General features: G+C 46.2%; 1 protein-coding gene across 5 annotated transcripts in view; it reads right to left on the bottom strand.

Annotated features, from left to right (window-relative positions):
* The window catches only part of MACROD2 (mono-ADP ribosylhydrolase 2), a 1,296,381-nt gene that overhangs the window by 583,362 nt on the left and 689,105 nt on the right, over positions 1-23,914 (bottom strand). For all 5 annotated transcript variants that reach the window (XM_077316459.1, XM_077316450.1, XM_077316428.1 and 2 more), the window contains one exon: positions 3,834-3,955. In XM_077316459.1, coding sequence (XP_077172574.1) covers positions 3,834-3,955 — 122 coding nt within the window. The remainder of the gene's footprint in view (positions 1-3,833; positions 3,956-23,914) is intronic.

The raw sequence follows: 23,914 nt of genomic DNA, 5'->3' as shown, positions 1-23,914 counted from the left end.
ATATAGATTAGGGCAGCAAAAGAGAAAAAGAGAGAGACACAAACGCAGAGAAAGGAAAACCCTGCTGTAGCTTCTGGTGGAACATTTATGAAAGAAACCTGTCGTGTTTACGATTGGCATTATTCAAGTAATTAAAATGCCCATGGCATGCACAGATGCTATCGGTCCGAAGCAACGTAACTCCCATACAGCTTGTACCACAGAATTGGGATTATCCATCCGTCACAACAAGAACAGCATCTTCATCTCCATCACCATTATCATCCCAATCTTGAGGCTCCATCACCCTGTTGTTTATCAGCAGCTGCCTCACTCCTCAATGGCTCCCATGAGTTTAATGAACAAAATGCGGGGACGGGGGGGGGGGGGGGGGGAGGACCCTGGTATGACCTGAGACAGATTTAGCTTTATGCCAGTTTTTTCTTGAACACACCTTTATTTTCACTTTAGGGAGAGGACCCCTGCAGCCCTCTTCAGGTGGGTAACAACCAGGAACCAGAAAAAGCTGAACTCTACTCCGAAGTATTTGCTCAATCACTTTGGTCTAGCACAGGGGTAGTCCAACTGCGGCCCTCCAGATGTCCATGGACTACAATTCCCAGGAACCCCCTGCCAGCGAATGCTCCTGGGAATTGTAGTCCATGGACATCTGGAGGGCCGCAGTTTGACTACCCCTGGTCTAGCAAGTTCAGCTCCTTGAACTGCCTTCATCACACTATGCTTCCTTTACAAAAGGAATGGCAGCTGCAGAAGATCAGATTTCAGGAGGAGAAAAAACTCACTCCCCAAACCATTAATTAAGGAGTGAGCAGGCTTGGAGAGTTGATGGGACAGCTCTGCCTTCCAAAGACCCCCTTCCTAATGTTTAACATCCTGTTTTCCCCACATTCTTCTGCCTCTCTCAGCACTTCCTGCAAATATAGATGGCTGTTTCTGTAGCCCCTGGCTAGTAATGGAGTGAGCCAGGAAGAGGTGGAGCCTCTAGATCAAGGGTAGTCAAACTGCGGCCCTCCAGATGTCCACGGACTACAATTCCCATGAGCCCCTGCCAGCAAATTCCCTGCTCTAGATGCATAAGGGGGCAGAAGGTGTGGGAAGCAGAGGAGGGAAGCAAGACTGGCAGGGGCTCATGGTAATTGCAGTCCATGGACATCTGAGAGCCACAATCTGGCCACCCCTGATCTGAACCAATAGAACAAAGTTTGAGTTCAGTGGCACCTCTACCACTAACAAAATGTAATTCTGGATATAAGCTTTCCAGTACACCTGATCAGGTATAGGGTCTGATGAAGGGGCACTTGCCCACGAAAACTTATGTTTTGTTATTTATTTATTTATTTATTTATTTATATGCCGCCCTCCCCCGGATTTATATACCACCTATTTATAGGTGGTATATTTATATACCGCCTCCCCCGGAGGCTCAAATTTTGTTGTTTACATCGGTGCCATTGGACTCAAAACGCCATTCTATGATTTATGTATGGAAACTGATAAAGGAAGCAGACTTTTCCCCCCAAATTACAAATTTTAAGATTATTGTTTCAGGGCTGTACAATCCAATGGGAACAAACCAAAACAGGAACCAATCCAAAGGTTAGATGAGAGAGAAAATTGAATGTTTTGAGAAATAAATTGAACAAAATATATGTATTAATTACAAAGTGCACAAAAACTGTACTTTAAAAACAGTGCCATAACCAGACCTTGAAGTGGCAAATATTTAGATCAGGGGTAGTCAAACTGCGGCCCTCCAGATGCCCATGGACTACAATTCCCATGAGCCCCTGCCATCATTTGGCGGGCCGCACTGACTACCCCTGATTTAAACAATGAAGTTCTAAATCTAAGCTGATAAATTCTAGTATCTCTAAGTTAAAAACCTTGAACCGAGAAAGCAGGACCAATAATTCAACATATCTAAGTTGATAAACTTGAATCACGTTAAAACAGGACCAAACACATTTTGGCCTCAAAGATCAGTGGTCAGTTTTTGGTTTATGCATGCACATTGTAATATATAAATTCTAGCCTTCCCACTAGCCTTCCCCCCCCCTCCACCCCGTGGGCAGGCCCACCAAGCACTGGCGGGATCTTCCTTACTCCTTCCCCCCAAAAAGGGCCACCATATTCTCTCTAGGGCCTGCCCAGGGTAGAGACATGGTGGAATGAGCTCCCAGAAGAGCTACGAGCCCTGCGGGAGCTTTCGGCTTTCCACAAGGCCTGCAAGATGGAGCTCTTCCGCCAGGTCCATGGTTGAGGCCAGCATGCCAAGGAAGATCTGACCCTCCTTTGGAACCATCCTCGGTGGTTCATGACATCTCCCCATGTCTACCCTGGAGGTAGTGGGGAGTGCTGTTATTGTTGCAGTGCATCTTGGGTTTGTAGATTATCTGATTTTATAACATTTTAGGGGTGTTTTTATTGGGGTTTTATGTATTTATACTCTGTAACCCGCCACGAGCCTTTGGGGACTGGTGGGATAAAAATCCAACAAATAAGTAAATAAATAAATAGGGGGAGTGCTTGCAGAGACTCCCCCCACCAGAGCAGCCATAGCTGAGGCTGCCCAGGGTTTGGGGAGTGCTGGTGGGGTCTGGCTCACTCCCTCCCCTCTTCTCCCCAGCAGCCCCACCGTGGCCGTGGCCATGGCAGCTTGGGATGGGGGCAAGTGATGACAAGGACTCCCTCCTTCCCCCCCACCGGGCTGACAGTATCAAGCCCTCTGGCCCCTCCCTTCCAGTTCCCATTGGCTTCCTAGCTTACTGCATGCTGACACTTCTTCCACACAGAAGCTGGAGGGGGATGCAGCCAGGGGCGGGACATCCTACCTGACTGGCCATTCATTGGACAGACAGCTAATCAGGGACAGGACAGCCTATCTGATTGGCAGTTAGGCAAGGAGTCCCAACTCCTCCCACCACCCCATTCCCTTTTTAATTATATGGTACAGATACAGATGTGTTAGTGTCAAGGCAGCTTGATTATATGGTGTTCCAGATACTCTGTGTGGCAAAACAACTTATGTTTTCAGGGCCACCTTAAACTTTTCAGCACTCCTTAAAGGTCAATACACACACACACACATTCCAAGAGTCTTGATAGCCAAGATAACAAAAAAAATAACAATCCTGCATTTCTTGGATGTCTGTGCTTAAAAGTATCAGGTTATATAGATTCAAGGCTTCTTTGTTCAAATATCCACTACATTAAGGGTGGATTGCCAATGTTTTTAAAGTATACTTTTAGTGCACTTTGTAAGAAATACATTTATTTCTCAAAATATTTATTTATCGCACCCAACCTTTGTGTACCCAGATTTATCTAATGGGGAGTTCGTTTGGGACCCTCATCTTGGGAGCCGATGCATGTGGGGTTCAGCCGGAAACTTCCCGGGTCACCAACAAGAGGAAATAGATGGCCTGGGGGGGAGGGGGCAATCTGTGAAGAAGGGAGAATTATTTGGACTTTAGAGCAGGGGTAGTCAACCTGTGGTCCTCCAGATGTGCATGGACTACAATTCCCATGAGCCCCTGCCAGCAAATGCTGGCAGGGGCTCATGGGAATTGTAGTCCATGCACATCTGGAGGACCACAGGTTGACTACCCCTGCTTTAGAAGATGTTCTGTTGCATTACTAAGACCCCGGTTTTTGTTGCATGATGTTAAGTGAAAAGTAAAAATGTTTCATTCTTTTTGAATTATTGCAAGGTCCATTCCAAGTTCTGCCCCACAGAACCCACAAGCGGAGGTGACAACTCCAGATGTGCAGATAGCTGCCTTTCGACACGCTGGCAGGACAGTCAAACAAGAGGCATCTCGCATGTGACTTACAATGGATCTGATGAGGTTCTCTTTTGCCAGTTTCAGCGAGGATTTGTAGCAATTGGCCAAGTCTTCTTTATGAGTGTCGCTAATGTTCCCTCGCGCTATAGGGCCCACGGTGTGAATGACATCTGCAGAAGAAAACCACAGAAACAAAGGAAGAAATGTTAAATACTCAAAGGGAGACTCCAGAAAGCACTTGCTCAATTAATTACTTGATCTTAAACACTCATCAGCCACTTTCCCCCCTTACGGAGCTCAAGGTGGCTTACCACATAGGGCAAACCTAGAAAATAAAACAGACAGACAAAATATAAGGCCACAATTCAGAACTTCTAGTAAACTGAACCCAATGCAATCCAATATGAAACCATCTTCAGACATTTCCTGAAGTTCGAAAGTGCGCCTCTGGAGAGGTTGTTACAGAATTGTGGGGTTACCACTGAAAAGGCTCATGCAATGTTCATCAGGAAGTTCATCAAGAAGATGAGCCAGGTCTCCACATGGATCTGCCTTGTCTTAGTTGCTGCAGGTGTTAATCTCTTAGGAAATCCCACCCCTTACAGATGCTAATTGGTTCGTCTATACTGCTACACTTTTTCTAAATGGATCAATGTAACTCACCCTATACAGCCTCTTGTGTCACAGAGTGGTAAGGCAGCAGAAATGCTGTCTGAAGCTTTCTGCCCATGAGGCTGGGAGTTTAATCCCAGCAGCCAGCTCAAGGTTGACTCAGCCTTCCATCCTTCCGAGGTCGGTAAAATGAGTACCCAGCTTGCTGGGGGGTAAACGGTAGTGACTGAGGAAGGCACTGGCAAACCATCCTGTATTGAGTCTGCCATGAAAACGCTGGAGGGCGTCACCCCAAGGGTCAGACATGACTCCGTGCTTGCACAGGGGATACCTTTACCTTTACCTTTACCTCACCCTATACCAATACTGTGTTATGTTAATTCTACTTTGCCTAGCATCAGCAGTTGGGGGCGGTCCTAATCTTTGCTTAGTGGACTGAATACTGTATATACTCGCATATAAGCCGAGGCACCTAATTTTACCACAAAATTTATTGCCTCACATATAAGACGAGGGTGGGAAATGCTCCATCATCACAGGCTCTCCTATCCAGCCTCCCCCCCCCCACCCAACAAATACAGAAAAGTTAAGAGGATGAATAGATGCTGGTTTTTGTACCCCGCTTTTCACTAACCAAAGGAGTCTCAAAGCAGCTTACAATTGCCTTCCCTTCCTCTGTTGATGCCAGATACCCTGAGAGAGCTCTGACAGAACTGCTCTGAGAACAGCTCTGACAGGAGAACCAAACAGTGCCCCCCAGGCCAGCAAACCAGAGCAGAATAACAGTACCCAAAGTTGGCAACCTACTACAATAAGTACAACAGCTACCGAACTGGGAGAATGGACAACTCTAACTACAACTGATCTTGGGTTGCTAGGCAGCAGCAAGCAACGAGAAACCATCTCTCTTAAGCTGTTGCCTCGAAAACCCTACAGGAGCACTGGAAGCCAGCTGCAACTTGATGGCGCTTCCCACCAGGACACTTTAAAACTGCTGATGAAGAGGACTGACTCACGAAAACGTACTATGGGGTAAAGTGTATTAGTCTTGAAGGTTCCACTGGACTTCAACGTTCTTGCTGCTCACTAAAACAACAAGCCACACGTGTGGAAATATTAAGTCAGTCAATAATATTACCCATTTTGTGCATCTCTACCAGCATCTCTACCCAGGGAGTCTCTCTTGCAAACATCCCTGTAGTCTAGGACGGGTGTCGTCAACCCCCGGTCTACGGCCCGGTACCGGGCCGCAAAGGCTTCGGTAACAGGCCACCGGCGGCCACACCTGCCTCTCCCCCCCTGCAGCGAGAAGCTCACCCGGCCCCTTCGCTCGCGGCCCTGCTAGCTTCTTGCTGCGAGAGTGGGGAAGAGGCCGGCGTACACAAACGCGCATGCACGGAGCTGCCGCGCACGCCCGTTAGTGCCTCCTGGTGGTAAAAACGTGCATGTGCGGCAGCTCTACGCATGTACATTTTCACCACCAGGGGGCGCTAACACGCATGTGCGGCGGCTGGGCCGCCGGCTCTTCCCCATCCCTGGAGGTGGTCCTCAACCATAAGAAGGTTGGGGACCGCTGGTATAGGACATCTCCTTTAGCCCATCTAAAACATGTTTTCTGACCATGACTTTTAGCGTGCTACCGAACTGGCACACTGAAATGGCTTTGGGGTACAGCTGCTAGGTAGGACTAGCAAGCAGCCTTTCTCAACTCTTTTATTGTTGAGAAACCCCTGAAATATTCTTCAGGTTTTCAGAAACCTCAGAAGTGCAGAATATGATTAGGAAGCACATGCCCACAATGGGCTCCTCCCCTTCCCACCCCCTCCAATAAATGCTTCACAATTATTTATATATAAACTTAATTTAGGAAATCCTTCCAGGGCCATCAAGTAGCCACAGGGTTTTATGTAACCTTGACTGAGAAAGCCTGATCTATGCAGACAGCAGAAGACACAGAAATAGAAGCATAAAGGGCTGGTAAACATTAGGATAGAAGTATTGTTTTCTTTTCTAATTGGAAAGATAGATGGGAATGGTAGATTGTAATGCAACATAATGTGTAGTAAAATGTAATATAATTTGGAATTGTCAATTAGAGTGTATTTCCCTGGTCAGAGGACAGAGGAGATAACTCTACACAGCCAATCACCTGACTTCAAAGAAGGAGATGCTGCATGATCACCTCCCTGCCTAAGAGACGGATGGAGTGTCAGGGCAGGATCTCAGTTAATTAGTCTCAGCATTCCAGAATTAAGGGTACATCTGCCCACCAATCTCCAATTTTGACATATTTATTTTCTCCACTATGATTTCGTCCAAAATTAAACCCAAAAAAATGGTAACCATATAGACTAAACTTGTTATTCCTGTTTGGTCCTTGAATCTGTTGAATCTGACGGAGAGGCTGATTCTGTGGAGGTTCAAGAGGGTGGCAGGTTACAGTGGATGAGCAATTGGGATGTGAGTGCCCTGCGTAGTGCAGGGGGTTGGACTAGATGACCCATAAGGTCCCTTCCAACTCTATGATTCTATGATTGTATGGAAATTTACTGCCCCCCCCTCGCCCTAGAAGCATGGACTAGGGTTGGGCACTTCGGTGATCACGGAAGTGGCCGAAACGCACCGAAGTGCCCAACCCTAGCATGGACTGCTAGTCCACACTTCATTGGATGTGGGAAAGTGTGTGTCTGCCCATGGAAGCTTATAACTTGAATAAAACTATTGTCCCTAAATGTGCCATGGGACTCAGACTTTGTTTCAGTAGGATGGGACACTGAAGAAGAACTCAGAATCAACAAAATTAAAAAAATCCGGCATGCCCCACAGTTAGACTGTTTAATGAAGACATTTCCTCCCTGTCACTGTGAATTCCCCCTCGTTTCCCCTTCTGCTCACTTATCATGACCTTTCTTGTCCAGCAGCCTGCCTAGAAACAATCTCTAAGAACATTATCGTACAGAAAGCTGCTCTCTCTGCCTGTCAGGAAAGGCTTCTGCAGCCGCAGATATTGGCTCCTCTGCAGCTCCAGGCCCCCTGGGGGGTGCTGTTCCTTCCCCCATCACAACTCTTCCTTCCGTGAGCACAAGCAGATTGCACTCCTGGTGACACGTATTCAATCCTGGATGAAACAACTTCTTAACCTTGGATTGTATTCTTTCCCTGCTGCGAGAAAACCATTCCCAACTCAAGATGCCAGCATCTAGCTGGGTCCTAGGGACCCCCCCCCCCAGATTCACAGACCATTTCAAGAGCGCAGAGATCAGTTTCCATAGAGAAAATGGCTGTTTTATAGGGTGGGCTCGATGAGATCCCTAAGGTGCCTGTCCTTGACCCCACTGAGGCCCCTTCCCAGGCTCCTCCCCCAAATCTCCTCAAGCTTCCTACTCTAGTTCTGGCAACCCTACCCCCTGTGGCACTCACCCCCCCTGCCAGTAAACAAAGGGAGTCTGGCTACCCTATTCCCAACCAGAACAGAACCTGCCATTGAGACATTGTCGTTGTTCAGAATCTGAAATTGCCGTTGAATACCTGGTGATGCCTGTGTAAATAAAGTTGGGGCAAATCAAAATCTGACTCTCAAAGCATTCCGATCCAGGGACACTCTTAAGACCCACAAAGTTTTATTCTGAGTAGAAGCTTTCATGAGTGTGCACACTTCTTCAGATCACATCAAAATCACAAGATGTCATAGTCCCATTGTATACGGCACTGTTCAGACCACACCTGGAGTACTGTGTGCAGTTCTGGAGGCCTCACTTCAAGAAGGACGTCGATAAAATTGAAAGGGTACAGAGGAGAGCGACTAAGAGGATCTGGGGCCAAGGGACCAAGCTCTATGAAGATAGGTTGAGGGACTTGGGAGTGTTCAGCCTAGAGAAAAGGAGGTTGAGAGGGGACATGGTAGCCCTCTTTAAGTATTTGAAAGGTTGTCACTTGGAGGAGGGCAGGATGCTGTTCCCATTGGCTGCAGAGGAGAGGACACACAGTAATGGGTTTAAACTTCAAGTACAACGATATAGGCTAGATATCAGGAAAAAGTTTTTCACAGTCAGAGTAGTTCAGCAGTGGAATAGGCTGCCTAAGGGGTGGTGAGCGCCCCCTCACTGGAAGTCTTCAAGCAAAGGTTGGATACACACTTTTCTTGGATGCTTTAGGATGCTTAGGGCTAATCCTGCGTTGAGCAGGGGGTTGGACTAGATGGCCTGTATGGCCCCTTCCAACTCTATGATTCTATGATTCTATGATTCTATGATACCATGCCTGCACATGGAAACATCTATCCAGCCTAAAACTGTGTAGGTCCCAAAGGTGCCCCCTGCTGCTTCAGACCATCGTGGTGACCCACGTGACTCTCAGGTTATTCCCATTTGGTCTGTCTCTGAACAGTCAACCGTTTCATCAAGGTAAAGTTGCTTAGCCCAGCTGGGGAAGTTTCTGGAGATGTGGGAGCATTCTCTAGGGAAAGCAGAGTTTGGGGAAGGCAGAGAACTCAGCAGGGATCTAAGGCCAGAGAGCTTGCCCACTGAAACAGCGTTTCCTTCACAGAAATTGATCTCTGTAGCAGGCCCAACCTTGAGGCTGGTAACCCTATCTTAAAGCCCCTTAGCACTGGGCTCCCTTGCACTGCATTTTCTCTGCTCACTGTTTCACAGTCACCAGGAGCCCTCTTCTTTTCCTTCCTTCCTTTATTAATCTGTCGAGCTATCTTTTCTGCTTTCCCTGTCCTCCCTGTGGTCCAATTCAGGCATTACTGGATGTAGAAGTGTGGAAAACAACTGGACAAAGCACTCCTCTGTACACATTTTCCCTTGACAATCTACAGAATGGCTTGATTTAGACATAAATAAACCAAGGGACACTGGGACTACTATCACTAAAGGTAATAAAGTTCATGTTGCGTGCAGATAACTCACTCCTTACCTGATTGGCCCTCCCTTGGAATGTGCCACCAATCAGGAGAGAACACTCTCCCAATGAGGACCAATCAGTTTAAATTGCATGCAGACGACTCACTCTCTACCTGATTGGCCCTGTCTGGGGATGTACCACAAACAGAGAGACAGCATCTCCCAATGAGGGCCAATTGTGGAGCTTATCTGTCTTCCTCTTCTTTGCCCTGCTGCTTGCCAGGTGGAAGAGGTGCCAACCTCTCTGAAAGGCCCTGCTGCTGGTAAGTTGTCCTATCATCATGCTCTTCCCGCACTCCATTGCCCCCAGGAAAGAGACAGAAACCAGCTGTTTCCTTTGCCTCCTGTGTTTGTCTCAGGTTTCAGCTTTCTGCTGGAAGGTAACACAGATGTGCTGACAAGAAGGCAGAGAGAATCAGTATTTCAAAAACAAAATGCCAACGGACAGACAGAATGTAATGAAAGTCTATTATAGACTGTCAGCAGCCTCTCAGTTATTACTCTGTGATGACTCACAGTCTTCTGCAATCTGCAGCTGTCTTGCTGTCAGGATCAGCCCCTCTGATCTCTGCCAAGATTTGTAGTTGACTAGAGAAACTCCATGTTGGTTTGATGTGTGTTGTTTGAAGAACCTTTTGTAACCCTTTTTACAACCCTGAACTATTTCACACTGCTTTGTGTATCCTTTCATGCTGTGACATGAAAGGGGCCAGGTGACCCCAAATGGGGTCCCAATCCACAGGTTTAGAACCACTGGTATAGTGGTTAGGAGTGTGGACTTCTAAACTGGCGAGCCAGATTTGATTCCCTGCTCCCCCACATGCAGCCAGCTGGGTCAACTTGGGCTCGCGACAGCACTGATAAAACTGTTCTGACCAAGCAGTGATATCAGGGCTCTCTCAGCCTTCCCTACTTCTCAGGGTGTCTGTTGTGGGGAGAGGAATGGGAAGGTGATTGTAGACCGCTATGAAACTCCTTCGGGTACAGAATATAAAAACCAACTCTTCTTCTTTTTCCATAGCCCTATAGCTGGCTATCGGAGCGTTCTGATTTCCCTCACCCTCCCCTCTCCTCAGGGGGGCTGGGGGATCCACTAGCCTTCCACACCCAGCCTGGTCTTGGGAGATGTGGAGGGAAGAAGGCCGCCCCCCCACAAACCAACCTGCCTGGCCTGACCTTCAGGGGTGTGGGGGGGGGCAGGAAAAAGGCATCCCACACCCCCAAGGCCTGCTCTAGCTGGCCTGGACTTTGGGGAATGTGGGAGGGGGCAGGAAGGAAACAGCCTATCCCCCATGGCCTTGCCCAATCAGCCTGGCCTTAGGTAGATGTGGGGGTGGGTGAGAAAGAGGCAGTCCATCCCCAATCCTTGGCCTTCCCCACCAAGCTTGGCCTTGGGAGATGTGGGGGTAGGAAGGAGGCAGGCCACGCCCCCCCCCCCCACAGCCTTCCCTGTCCGGCATGAGGCGCCCTTTTGAGTTGCTGAACACTGAGAATACACACATTTAATGGATTGAAGTACTGTATTGAGAAGCCACCTTGTCACTTCCTTTCTGCGGTTTGTGGAATCGGCTTGTCTTCTTTGTTCCTTTTGGCATTAACATGCAGGCAAGTATGGTTTTGGCAGAAATAATCTCCAGCTTGAAGGAAGCACCCAAAGGATGCTCCAGTCTCCCTGCCATATTGGATCAGACATTTAGCTAAGCAATGTATTTCCCAGGTACTGACCTGCTTAGCTTCTAAGGTCTTCTGAGAGCAGGCTGCATAGTGTCCTGCCTAGTGCAGGGGTTGGACCAGATGACCCAGGAGGTCCCTTCCAACTCTAGGATTCTAGGATTCTAGGATTCTAGGCTAGCCTGGGCCATCAATGTCAGGGTCCTTAATTACATGCAGTCAAGTTTAAGCCAACGTATGACATCCACATTGGATTGTCAAGGCAAGAGACCTTCAAATGTGTGTTCACACTGCCAGCCCCTGTGTCAGCGTTTCCCATCTAAGTGTGGTCAACAATGCATTTACATTCACATAATGCTTTAAATAAGTGCTCCATTGTCTTCAACCTACTCAAAAGCATGTTGGCAAAATGGCCCCCAATCAAGCCCGCTCCTCCAAAATGCATCTCCGGACATTCTCAGGTTTCCCCCGGGACTGCCGGAGTGAAATTACATCCTGCGTCTTCTATTTCCTTGGTAGACGCATGAATGCAGAACAAGCTCAAGTGCTTTGCCGATGGGCAGCCCCCGTCCCGGGAAGTACATTTGGCAATAAATTGCAGGAGCTCTGTGCGAAAAGCAAAGCCGGAAGGATTTAGGCAGCAACACTTTCTAACAGCTCTACGAATCACAGGGAGACGTGCATGAAAAGGAAAGTACCAGCCCTCCTCCTTCAAACTATAGTTATCTTCCCTCCTTATAGGAACAAAACTGGATCATTTCCCTTGGTTATTACATTGGCTGTACTTAATGGCAAAGCCCTTTCAAATCTTTCCCCGAACACGGAGGTCTGAAGTAGACCTTTTAAGCACCCGTCAAGCAACAAGAGGGAGGCCAACCGGTGATCAGAATAGTGCAGTGGATTTCCCCTTCGGCTAACCCAGGGGTAGTCAAACTGTGGCCCTCCAGATGTCCATGGACTACAATTCCCAGAAGCCCCTGCCAGCATTCGCTGGCAGGGGCTTCTGGGAATTGTAGTCCATGGACATCTGGAGGGCCGCAGTTTGACTACCCCTGTGACATTATATTCCATATGCAACATAATAATAAACTGCAAAGTGAGCTGTCGCCAGCTGAAATGAACGCAAACCAAAATGTACAGGAAGAACTCTGCATTTCTGCATTTCATTCTGGAAACCCTTTCATTACAGCTGTTTATGGCACTTGACTGCTACCACTCGTTCAGAGAACTGGGCACAGCGAAATTTCTATGCCTCTGAGTCATGGTGCAAGGTCGCGGTTGTTGCGTTTCTAAAACAGAGACCCTTGGTTTGTTTATTCTGGAAAGCCCTTGATCACCCTGGTGTGCCAAAATAAATAAATGCTTAGCATTTCAGGAGGCCGCAAGAACAGCACACTAACTTGACATTTCATTGGTGAGCTCGAACAACAGTATTAATACATCATTCATAATTAACCATGTCTAAACAGTGCATTAATATGCGCTTGTTATCGGATGGTTTGGGGAACTGCCACAAAGACAACTAATTACTAATTTCCAACGTGACAGAACAGACAGCAACTATGAGAAATCTTATGATTTGCACTGCGGGGCTGGTCCACCAGTTGCCCTTGTCATCTTTTGCATACCCAATACCCCAAGTATCATCCCAGGTCGAGAATAATTCAAAATCAGAGCGCCTTGTCTACAAGGACAAAGAGCAGCAAGTGTCACTGTGTGTAAGCCCCACAGATTGCGGTAAGGGAGCAGGCTGCAAACACAGTTGCCAACCTCCAGGTGTGTGTGTGGGGGGGGAGGGGTTGGAGAGGTCCTTGCTGGCACTAAGATCTCACAGGTACTGTCCTTTCAAGCATTCCCAAGACTAACCAAAAGGCAACATCACGGGGATTGATGCGCATGTGACAGGCTATACTGGTTGGGTCTGGGGTTCCCACCTGATGTCAGACATTACAATCAGAGTGAGTTGCAGGCTCTCTTCAATTTCTGTGTGTGCAGCACCTGATTTGGGTCAGTGTTATGGTGTGCGCATGGAGAACAAGCTTCAGACTTAAGAACACAAGAGAAGCCACGTTCTATTTGGCCAACGGCTGTGTCACACAGCAGTAAAAACAGAATTGACATCAGGAGGTCCAGCGGTGGGGCTAGAACTCCAGACACCCTCCTACACTTGTTCCTCAAGCTCCAAGAAGACAGAGCATCACTGGCTCAGACATAAGAACACAAGAGAAGCCAAGTTGGGTCAGGCCAATGGCCCATCCAGCCCAACACTATGGTCACACAGCATGAGGAGGTCCATCAGCAAGGCCAGAGCTCCAGAAGCCCTACAACATGGACTAAAAAGTCAGAGTGTAATTGCTGCAGCTGTATGGACATAAGAGAAGCCATGCTGGATCAAGCCAATGGCCCATCCATTGTGGACTGTAAGCTAAATATGAGCAGACAGTGTGATGTGGTAGTAATGGTGGTAAATGCAGTTTTAGGTTGTATCAGCAGAGGCATCAGATTGAAACTGCAAGATGTATACTGCATTGTTCAGACCACACCTGGAGTACTGTGTTCAAAACAGATATGGACAAAATGGAGAAGATGCAGATGAAAGCAATGAGGATGATCTGCAGCTGGGGACCAAACCCGATGTGGAAAGGCTGAGAGCAGTTTCTGTGGGAACCAGGAGATAGTACCCCCAGAAACAGCTTTATTCATTCATTCATTCATTCATTCATTCATTCATTCATTCATTCATTCATTCATTCATTCATTCATTTATATTTATATACCGCCCTCCCCCGAAGGCTCAGGGCGGTTTACAGGGAACAAGAAACACGTACAGATAACCTTTAAAATATATGTAGAACGATACCAGCTACATATCAGGAGAGTAGCTCAGCAGTGTAATTGACTGCTTAAGGAGGTGGGAGCTCCCCCTCACTGGCAATCTTCAAGCAGCGGCTGGACAGATCCTTATCCTGAATTATTTCAGCTGATCCTGCTATGAGCTGGGGGGCTAGATGCCTTATATGGCCTCTTCCAACTCTATAATTCTGACCTTCCTAAAGACAAAATTAAAAGGATCAAGCACTTTCCTTAGAGCACCGATCGATAAACAGACAAACAGCACAGCTTTTATCTTCTACCCAAAATCCACAAACCTGGCAACCCAGGACACCCAATTGTCTCATGCATAAACACTATCCCCATGGGGGTATCTGGCTATATGGACTCTGTTCTAAGGCCCTCTGCCATCAAGGCTCCTAGTTATGTTTGAGAAGCCACAGACTTCCTGAGGAAAATACAATCTTTGAACAACCTTCCAGAGAACACCATTTTAGCCACCATGGATGTGGAGTCCCTGTATACATCCCACACAAAGATGGATTGGAAGCCATTAGGAATACAATTTCTAACAACACCATAGCTGACCCAGCCACCAAACTGTGCCAATTTGTTCTCACCCATAACCACTTCAGATTTGGTGATGACTTGTTCCTTCAGATCAGTGGTACTGCTATGGGCACCTCAATACACGAACATGTTCATGGCAGGCCTGGAGCAACATTTCCTGAATACTCACCCACTCACACCTCTCCTATACCTGCGATTCATTCATGACATTTTTATTGTCTGGACACATGGTAAAGAAGCCCTGGATACTTTCCACCAGGCATACAATGACTTTCACCCCAGTATCAACCTGACAATGAACCAATCTATGCAAGAAATACATTTTCTGGACACCACTGTAAAAATAAACTATGGATGCCTAGAGACTACCTTATACCCGAAGCCTACTGACCGACAAACATACCTGCATGCTTCCAGCTACCATCCTGAACATACCAAACAATCCATTGTATACAGCCAAGTCCTATGTTATAACCGCATCTGCTCTAATCCCACAGACAGAGATTCCTACCTAAATGACCTACAGCAAACCTTTCTGGAACTAAAATGCCCAGCCAGTGAGGTCAAGGAACAGATTAACAAAGACAGGAGGATACCAAGAGAAAACCTGTTAGAAGACAGACCCAAAAGACAAAACAACAGAACACCACTAGTGGTTACATATAGCTCGCAGCTCAAGACAGTATAACGCATCATCAGTGACTTACAACCTGTACTGAATAATGACAGTTCTCTTTCCTAAGCACTGGGGGGTAAACCTTTTCTTTTACATAGACAGCCCCCCAATCTCAAACAACTCCTCACCCACAACAATGCAGCATCAAATGTGAACATGGACACTGGTACTAGAGATTGCAACAAACCCAGATGCCAACTTTGCTGCGATATACACTCCAAAGCCACAATTACTGGACCTAACAACATCACCTGTACCATCAAAGGCTTATACATCTGCTCATCTTCTAACTTAGCATATGCCATCAAGTGCCAACAATGTCCCTCTGTTCTCTACATAGGGCTAACAGTTCAAACCCTCGGCCAAAGAATTAATGGGCACAAGTCTGACATCAAAAGCCACAAGAATGAAAAACCTGTAGGGGAACACTTCAACCTTCCAGGACATTCAATGAAGGACCTGAAAGTACCTGTTTTATTGTACTTCAAGAACAGGCTAGAAAGGGAGATTGCAGAAATGCAAGTTATTACAACACTCAATACTTCGATATACCCTGGACTCAACAAGGACAAAGGTTTTTTTTTAATCTCACTATGCATGCTAACCTTGTTTAACTTGTGCATCCACATTCCTCACAATTTATTTTAATTGGGACAATGTGACTGTTAGTAATATGCAATGTACTTTTGAATTTAACTCTCTGGTCACAAGACAAGATAGCTACCAGCTTAGCTTCTACTTGTAGGAATGTTTCACACTGGTATGGAGACAGATGGGGGCAGCAGTAAATCGGAGGGTGGGAGCCATGGATGCCTGGCATTGACAATTTTATTTCTCATACGTATTTGTGAACTACAAATGGGTTCAAGGGGTCTGATTGGCTGGTTTGGCAGGGAGTTATCATGTTGCTGTGTTTGGATGCTGTGACACAGTTTACTAATGTAACAGGATTAACTTTTGCTTATATATTCCTACTGTTATGATGGTCAGTTCATAGTCTGACGAAGAGTGCTTGCACTCGAAAGCTCACACCTTGAATAAATCATTGTTATAGAATCATAGAATCACAGAATCATAGAGTGGGGAAGGGGCCATACAGGCCATGTAGTCCAACCCCCTGCTCAATGCAGGATCAGCCCTAAGCATCCTAAAGCATCCAAGAAAAGTGTGTATCCAACCTTTGCTTGAAGACTTCCAGTGAGGGGGAGCTCACCACCTCCTTAGGCAGCCTATTCCACTGCTGAACTACTCTGACTGTGAAAAGTTTTTCCTGATATCTAGCCTATATCGTTGTACTTGAAGTTTAAACCCATTACTGCGTGTCCTCTCCTCTGCAGCCAACAGAAACAGCATCCTGCCCTCCTCCAAGTGACAACCTTTCAAATACTTAAAGAGGGCTATCATGTCCCCTCTCAACCTCCTTTTCTCCAGGCTGAACATTCCCAAGTCCCTCAACCTATCTTCATAGGGCTTGGTCCCTTGGCCCCAGATCATCCTCGTCGCTCTCCTCTGTACCCTTTCAATTTTATCTACGTCCTTCTTGAAGTGAGGCCTTAAAGGTGCTACTGTTGGTCTTAAAGGTGCTACTGGACTCTGATTTTATTGTGCTACTTCAGACCAACACGGCTACCCATTTGGACAGACAAACAATTAGCCATGGAAAAGAAAATGCTTTACTGCTTATGCAAAGTAAGAAAAACAAGCTTTTGTTATAATTAGTAAGCAGCATTGAAAAATGGGGAAGAGAAAGAGAGACTGGGAGAGAGGGAAGCACGTTAGGACAGCTCTCATCTAAGGGATTCAATACTGCTCTAGGCAAGAAACCAACACAGCAGTGAAAATTAGGAGATGATGCCAAATTCTCTAAAATTATAAACCCCAATGAAGAAATAGTGAGATCTGAAATTTTCTGTAGGAAATAATAAAGCATAAATTAATGTGTGCATGAAAAATGATGGAAGAAGCCACGCTTAGAGAAAATATAAGGGAAATTAGCAAGTGTGCCAAAAACTTTTGCTCTACTAACAGAAAAGCCTGTTGTATGAAAAATACAGCAAGCAATAGCTTCTCCCCCCCCCCCCCACCGCACCCCAGGCAGCCCCACCAAGGCTTGGAAAGGCCACAGCAGGGCTGCTTCGGACAAGGGCAAGCACTGGCAGGGGCCCCCTTCCACCACCACTCACACCCTGGAAGCCCTGCCGAAGCCTGGAAAGGACAGGGCTGCTTGGGGCAGGGGGAGCGCTGGTGAAGGCTGCCTCCCTGCCTCCCCCGGGGGCTTGCAGTCCCAGGCTCTCCTCCCTCCCTCCCTCCCTCCCTCCCTCCCAGCTTCCATTCACCTCCTGTCCTACTGAGGGCTGCCACTTCTTCCATGTAGAAGTTGGAGAAGGATGCGGCCAAAGGCGGGACAGCCTACCTGATTGGTTGTTCACTGGACAGATGGCAAAGCAGGTAGGTAATGAGTCCCAACTCCTCTCACCACCCCAGTAGGGCTTTATTTATGTTACAGATTTATATCCTGCCAGCGTGTTGCAGTGCTTAAGAGCAGCAGCTTCTAATCTGGAGAACCTGGTTTGATTCTGCACTCCTGCTAGCCATGACATTCACTGCCACAAGAAGTGGTGTGGGCTACAAGCACAGACAGCTTCTAGAGTGGACTGACATATGGAGCGGTGGCTACAAGACACAAGGTGGAGAGGGATTCAGGTGTGTAGTTGTGCAGGTCTGAAACAGCAGAACAAAGTTGGAGTCCCATGACACCTCTAAGGACACCAAAGTTTAATTCTGGGTAGAAGCTTCCACACACACACTAAGCAATGCACTTTCAATCCATTTCAGAATCATAGAATCATAGAATCATAGAATCATAGAGTTGGAAGGGGCCATACAGGCCATCTAGTCCAACCCCCTGCTCAACGCAGGATTAGCCCTAAGCATCCTAAAGCATCCAAGAAAAGTGTGTATCCAACCTTTGCTTGAAGACTTCCAGTGAGGGGGCACTCACCACCTCCTTAGGCAGCCTATTCCACTGCTGAACGACTCTGACTGAGAAAAACTTTTTCCTGATATCTAGCCTATATTGTTGTACTTGAAGTTTAAACCCATTACTGCGTGTCCTTTCCTCTGCAGCCAGCAGAAACAGCATCCTGCCCTCCTCCAAGTGACAACCTTTCAAATACTTAAAGAGGGCTATCATGTCCCCTCTCAACCTCCTTTTCTCCAGGCTGAACATTCCCAAGTCCCTCAACCTATCTTCATAGGGCTTGGTCCCTTGGCCCCAGATCATCTTCGTCGCTCTCCTCTGTACCCTTTCAATTTTATCGATGTCCTTCTTGAAGTGAGGCCTCCAGAACTGCACACAGTACTCCAGGTGTGGTCTGACCAGTGCCGTATACAATGGGACTATGACATCTTGTGATTTTGATGTGATGCCTCTGTTGATACAGCCCAAAATGGCATTTGCCTTTTTTACCGCTGCATCACACTGCCTGCTCATGTTTAGTTTACAATCCACAAGTACCCCAAGGTCTCGTTCACACACAGTGCTACCTAGAAGCGTATCCCCCATCCAGTAGGCATGCTTTTCATTTTTCTGACCCAGATGCAGAACTTTACACTTATCTTTATTAAATTGCATCTTGTTCTCATTTGCCCATTTTTCCATTGTGTTCAGATCTTGTTGAACTCTGTCTCTATCTTCCGGAGTATTTGCCAGTCCTCCCAATTTGGTGTCATCTGCAAACTTGATGAGTAGTCCCTCCACCCCCTCATCTAGATCATTAATAAATATGTTAAAAAGTACCGGGCCGAGCACCGAACCCTGAGGTACCCCGCTACTCACCTCTCTCCAGTCTGATGAAACACCATTGACAACAACTCTTTGAGTGCGGTTCTCTAACCAATTCCCTATCCACCTAACGATCTGAAAATCCAGATTGCAGTCCTTCAACTTATCCATCAGAACATCATGGGGAACCTTGTCAAAAGCTTTACTAAAATCCAAGTAAATGACATCAACCGAATTTCCCCGATCCAGCAAACCTGTTACTTGGTCAAAAAAGGAAACTAGGTTGGTCTGGCAGGACCTGTTGGAGACAAATCCATGCTGACTTCCTTGGATCACCAAATTGTCCTCCAGATGTTTGCAGATCGCTCCCTTTAATATCTGCTCCATTATCTTCCCCACAACAGAGGTCAGACTCACTGGTCTGTAGTTTCCCGGGTCATCCTTCCTCCCTTTTTTGAAGATCGGAAACCATTTGAAAGCCAATTTTGCTATTTTACACAGTAAATTCCAGTTGTAAGATGGACTGAAAGTGCATTATCTGATGTGTGTGGAAGCCCCCCCAAGTCTTGGGCAGTGATCTTGGTGCTTGAAGGGCAACAGGGAGTTTCTGGTCCAGCTGATGGACTTTCTGCTGGGTTTTGGCCACTGTGTGACACAATGTCTTGGACTAGATGGGCTGTTGGTCTGATCCCACATGGCTTCTCTGATGTTCTGATGAATCTAAGATGGTCTGAATGCAAAGCAGAGGATCTTTCACTACCAGCTCATACAGTGTCCTCAGTGCAGACACTGGCGTCCCAACGAAATCACAGCACATGTACAGGAGAAAGACAAGCAATATCGATGGCCACAACTGTATTAATGATCTGCATTGTGGGAAATGCATTGATCAGTACACATTGTGAAAACTCCCAAGCCCCAGATAGGGAATTTCCAAGTCTCTGATGAAGTGGGGTTTGACTCTGGAAAGCTCCGACCCTGAACAACTTGTTTGTCTCTAAGGTGCTCCTGGACTAGGATTTCTCTGAAACGAAATTGCTGAGGTGATTCGCGTTAGTGTTGAGTGGACACCGGGGAGCCTGTTTCACAAAACCTTTTCACCTCTTGCAAATCATGGTTCCCTTTTCAGCAAGTTTATTTGTACGCTTTCCAGAAAGCCCATGAAACATTTTGCCAGGAGACAGGCATCAGGGGGAAAGCAGGCCTGTGTCCTCCCTGGCCTGGGGCAAACAAATGACCTCCAATTCAGAAAATCAAGGGTTGCCCCAAGTCCTTGATCCATTGAACTATTCTTTAGCTGTGAAATCAAGGGCCAGAAGCAGCTATAAGGAAATAGGTTTTATTTTTGTTTTGTTTGGGGGGGGGAAGAATCTACTGCTGCACAGAATTATTCCTGAGATCAGAACCAAGCTAGTCTCAAATGAATCTCTCTTCAGAATTACTAAGTGGCAGAAAATTTAAAAAGAGGATCCTAGATACACAATGGTAATGGGTGACTTCAATTACCCAGATATCTGTTGGAAGACCAACTCTGCTAAAAATGCAAACTCCAATAAATTCTTGACTTCATTTCCCCGAAAGTAAAGAGGGCAACTGGAGAGTCTGCTATTTTAGATATGATTCTCATCAATAGGGAAGAATTAGTAGATGAGGCGGAAGTAGTGGACACACTTGATAGTAGTGACCATATGATTCTGGAATTTACAATTGTGGGCAAGAGAAAACCTTTATGTAGTCAGACGAATAAACTGAACTTCAGGGAAGCAAATTTGAACAGATTTAAAGATATGTTGGGTAGAGTCCCATGGTCAGAAAGACTTAAAGAGATGGGAGTCCAAGATGGCTGGGAATTTCTTAAAAGTGAAATACTGAAGGCTCAATCACAAACAATTCCCTTGAGAAGGAAAGATGGAAGGAGCCTAAGGAAGCCAAGGTGGCTCCATAAGCAGCTGTCAAATGATTTGAGGAATAAAAAAGAGGCATTTAGGAAATTGAAGGAAGGCCTTATTACCAAGGATGAGTATAAACAAATAATAATTGTAGGGAGTGTTAGAAAAGCTAAAGCTCAATATGAGCTTAGGCTAGCAAGAAGTGCTAAACAGAACAGAAAAGGGTTCTTTAGTTATATTTCATGCAAGAAAAAGAGTAGGGACATTGTAGGACCAACTGCAAGGACAAGAACATTATATTATAACAGACGATGAAGAAGAGGCTGGACTGCTCAACTCTTAGTTGTCCTCGGTCTTCTCTAGTAAGGGAAATAGTGATCAATGTGGCAAAAATGTAACACAACATGGGGGACAGGAATGGTGGCCTAGGATCACTGTTGGGGCAGTCCACAAACACCTAGTTTCTTTAAATGAAACAAAGTCTTCTGGGCCAGATGAACTGCATCCAAGGGATCTTGCAGACGTCTTCTCTGAACCTCTGTCCATTATTTTTGACACTTCTTGGAGAACAGGTGAGGTGCCAGATGATTGGAGGCGGGTAAATGTCCCCATCTTCAAGAAAGGGGAAAAGGAGGATCCGGGTAAGTATTGACCCGTCAGCTTGACATCTGTAGCTGGCAAAATTTTGGAACAAATCATCAAACAGTTGAGCTCTCTCTTTTGCAGGGAGAGGAAGAGAGAGGTGTTTGTAAGCTGTTTTGGGATTCCTTTGGGTAGTTAAAAATCTGCTCTTCTCTCTCATTTTTACTGTATGACTGAAGGAAAACTGTGTCTTCTGTGGTTATTTTGTGGTTGGCTCCACCACCTGAAGTAGCCACCATGTTGGCGCAGCCATTTTGAACCTGAATCCACCATGCTGTATCAGAATTCTAAAGGTGCCTGCAAGGTCCAAAAGGGCCCTGGCCTAACTTAACCCACCTCCCTTTGGATGTACAGAGAGAGGAGAAGTGGGGCGGTAACATCTCTTTTTACTTTTACCACAAGTTCTTTCCCACTTGACCAGGCAGCAAGATTTTGAAGGCAAAAAGGACAAGAGGTAAGGAAACTTAGGCCTCTTCAGCTGATGAAAACTCACTAAATACATCATTGTTTTTCTGATCTCTGCACAGAAGAGAGAATTTACTCCGCAAAACTGATTTTGCTCTGCATGGTCAGCAGCCTCTTCGGTAATTTAAGCGTCTTTTAAGTGTTGTTTCTGAAAGATGCTTTTCACCGATTCATTTCTCTCCTGCCTGCCTGAGACAGGCGATTAGCCATGCAGGGAAGATCCTTGGTTATGCAGATTAGTGACTGCATTAGAGAACAAAGCGGAGTTGGCAAAACTACAGGGGGCAGGGCTATGAAATGTTCCATGCAGAGAGCATTGCAACATAGTTTTTCAACATAGTTTTGCAATATAATAAAGCGGTCTAAACTGGTTGTTTTTTAAATTGTTTTATTTGGCTCCATGCAGAATACCTCCTGGTCTTCAACATAGCACAGCCCAACTTTACATTAAACCATAGGCTGGCCAGAAAAGGAAAACCCACCAAAAGGATGGGTGTACACAAAGGAGAGCAAGAGGGGATGTTTGCCCTGAATTTACAAACAAGGAAGGGTTAAGTCAGAGTGTGCAGGTGAGAATGTTCTCTGGATATGGATTATTTTCAGTCTATTGCATATGCAAGGTGTGAACAATTTTCCTGAAGATAATCAAGAGGGAAGAAGACAAATTCTTCATCAGACAATAACCACTGCAGAGTGCTTGCTTAGCAGGTCAAAATCATGACACTCCAACAAGGGCCTGTTCCATATGCTATTTGTGTTGCTTGTGTGTGCCTACTGCTTCACATCTTGTTGGTTGGTTTCCTCTTCCACTTGTGATTTGTTTCCTCTTGCAGTCAATTCAATCTTGCATCACTATATGTCCAGCATATCTCCCTCCAGATTTATGCCGGACACAAAGCAAAATAATATCAACTAAATCAGCAGCAGGAGCAATAAATGTGAGATAGGAAAACTGAAGAACAGGGACACACAAGCAACAAAAATGATACCGCGCAAGAGACCCAGGTCCGCGTCTGCAGTTGGCTTCCAAAAATATCTTGGGCTTACATTTGGTTAGACCAGGGGTAGTCAAACTGCGGCCCTCCAGATGTCCATGGACTACAATTCCCAGGAGCCCCCTGCCAGCGTTCGCTGGCAGGGGGCTCCTGGGAATTGTAGTCCATGGACATCTGGAGGGCCGCAGTTTGACTACCCCTGGGTTAGACCAAGTGCAGGGGGAGGGGGAGTGATTGTCTCCCAGGGCACCTAATGCCACCCCTCAGAGAATTAATATAATTTGCAAATTCCATCAAGTTTTCAGAGGTAGTTCCCGAAAATGTGGGCGAAATGAAACTGCATATATTATTCTGCTTCGACAGTTAGATCCAAAGGGTTTCAAAAAGTCAAGCAGAAGAGTCGTACTTGGCCTTTTCAGGACATAAACCAGCTATTAGATCTTTGGGGCTATTCTGATATTTTTTTAAAAGGCTAATGACTTCAACCCAGGGAAAGGAGGCAACAATGGTAACAGATGAGGAAGGGGCAACAAAGCAGGAAAATCTGTCCCGTCCCCCCCTGCGGGTTTGGTTTACAGAAACCGAAAAGTGTGTGTGGCACAAAATGAAACGGCAGGGTGCAGGCACAAATTAAAAATATCCTGTTCAGAACTTTGCCAAGTTTTCCATAAAAGCGCTAGCATGGATTGCACTTCAAACAAACAAACAAAGGTACAAATAATGTTCTCTCATTTCCCGCTTTTTAGAAGCGAGTGAGAGGCATTAAAATTGTTAACGAACTGGCATGCCAAGTCAGGAATCCGTTGCATGTCCCTTTCACTCATCCCATTTGAGCATTCAAAGCCCTAATCGCTCCATCTAGCAAACAGCATAATGAAGCCGTCCCCTGTCCATCATGGCATGAATGGTGTGCATTTTGAGGCAGGAGCTATTCCACTGTGCTGGATTTTATTTTATTTTTTTAAGAGAGACAAATTGCTCAGGGGCTCCCATTGTGAATCTTATCGGTCAATTTATACAGTAAGTCCCACCTATATTAACTCTGAAAAAGGATAACGTGGAAATTCAATTGATGGAAAAGTGAAT

Source organism: Paroedura picta, chromosome 1, assembly GCF_049243985.1.
Source record: "Paroedura picta isolate Pp20150507F chromosome 1, Ppicta_v3.0, whole genome shotgun sequence".
Classification (NCBI taxonomy): Eukaryota; Metazoa; Chordata; class Lepidosauria; order Squamata; family Gekkonidae; genus Paroedura; species Paroedura picta.
The sequence above is the reverse complement of the archived record's forward strand: the minus strand, read 5'-3'. Positions and strand labels throughout refer to the sequence as shown.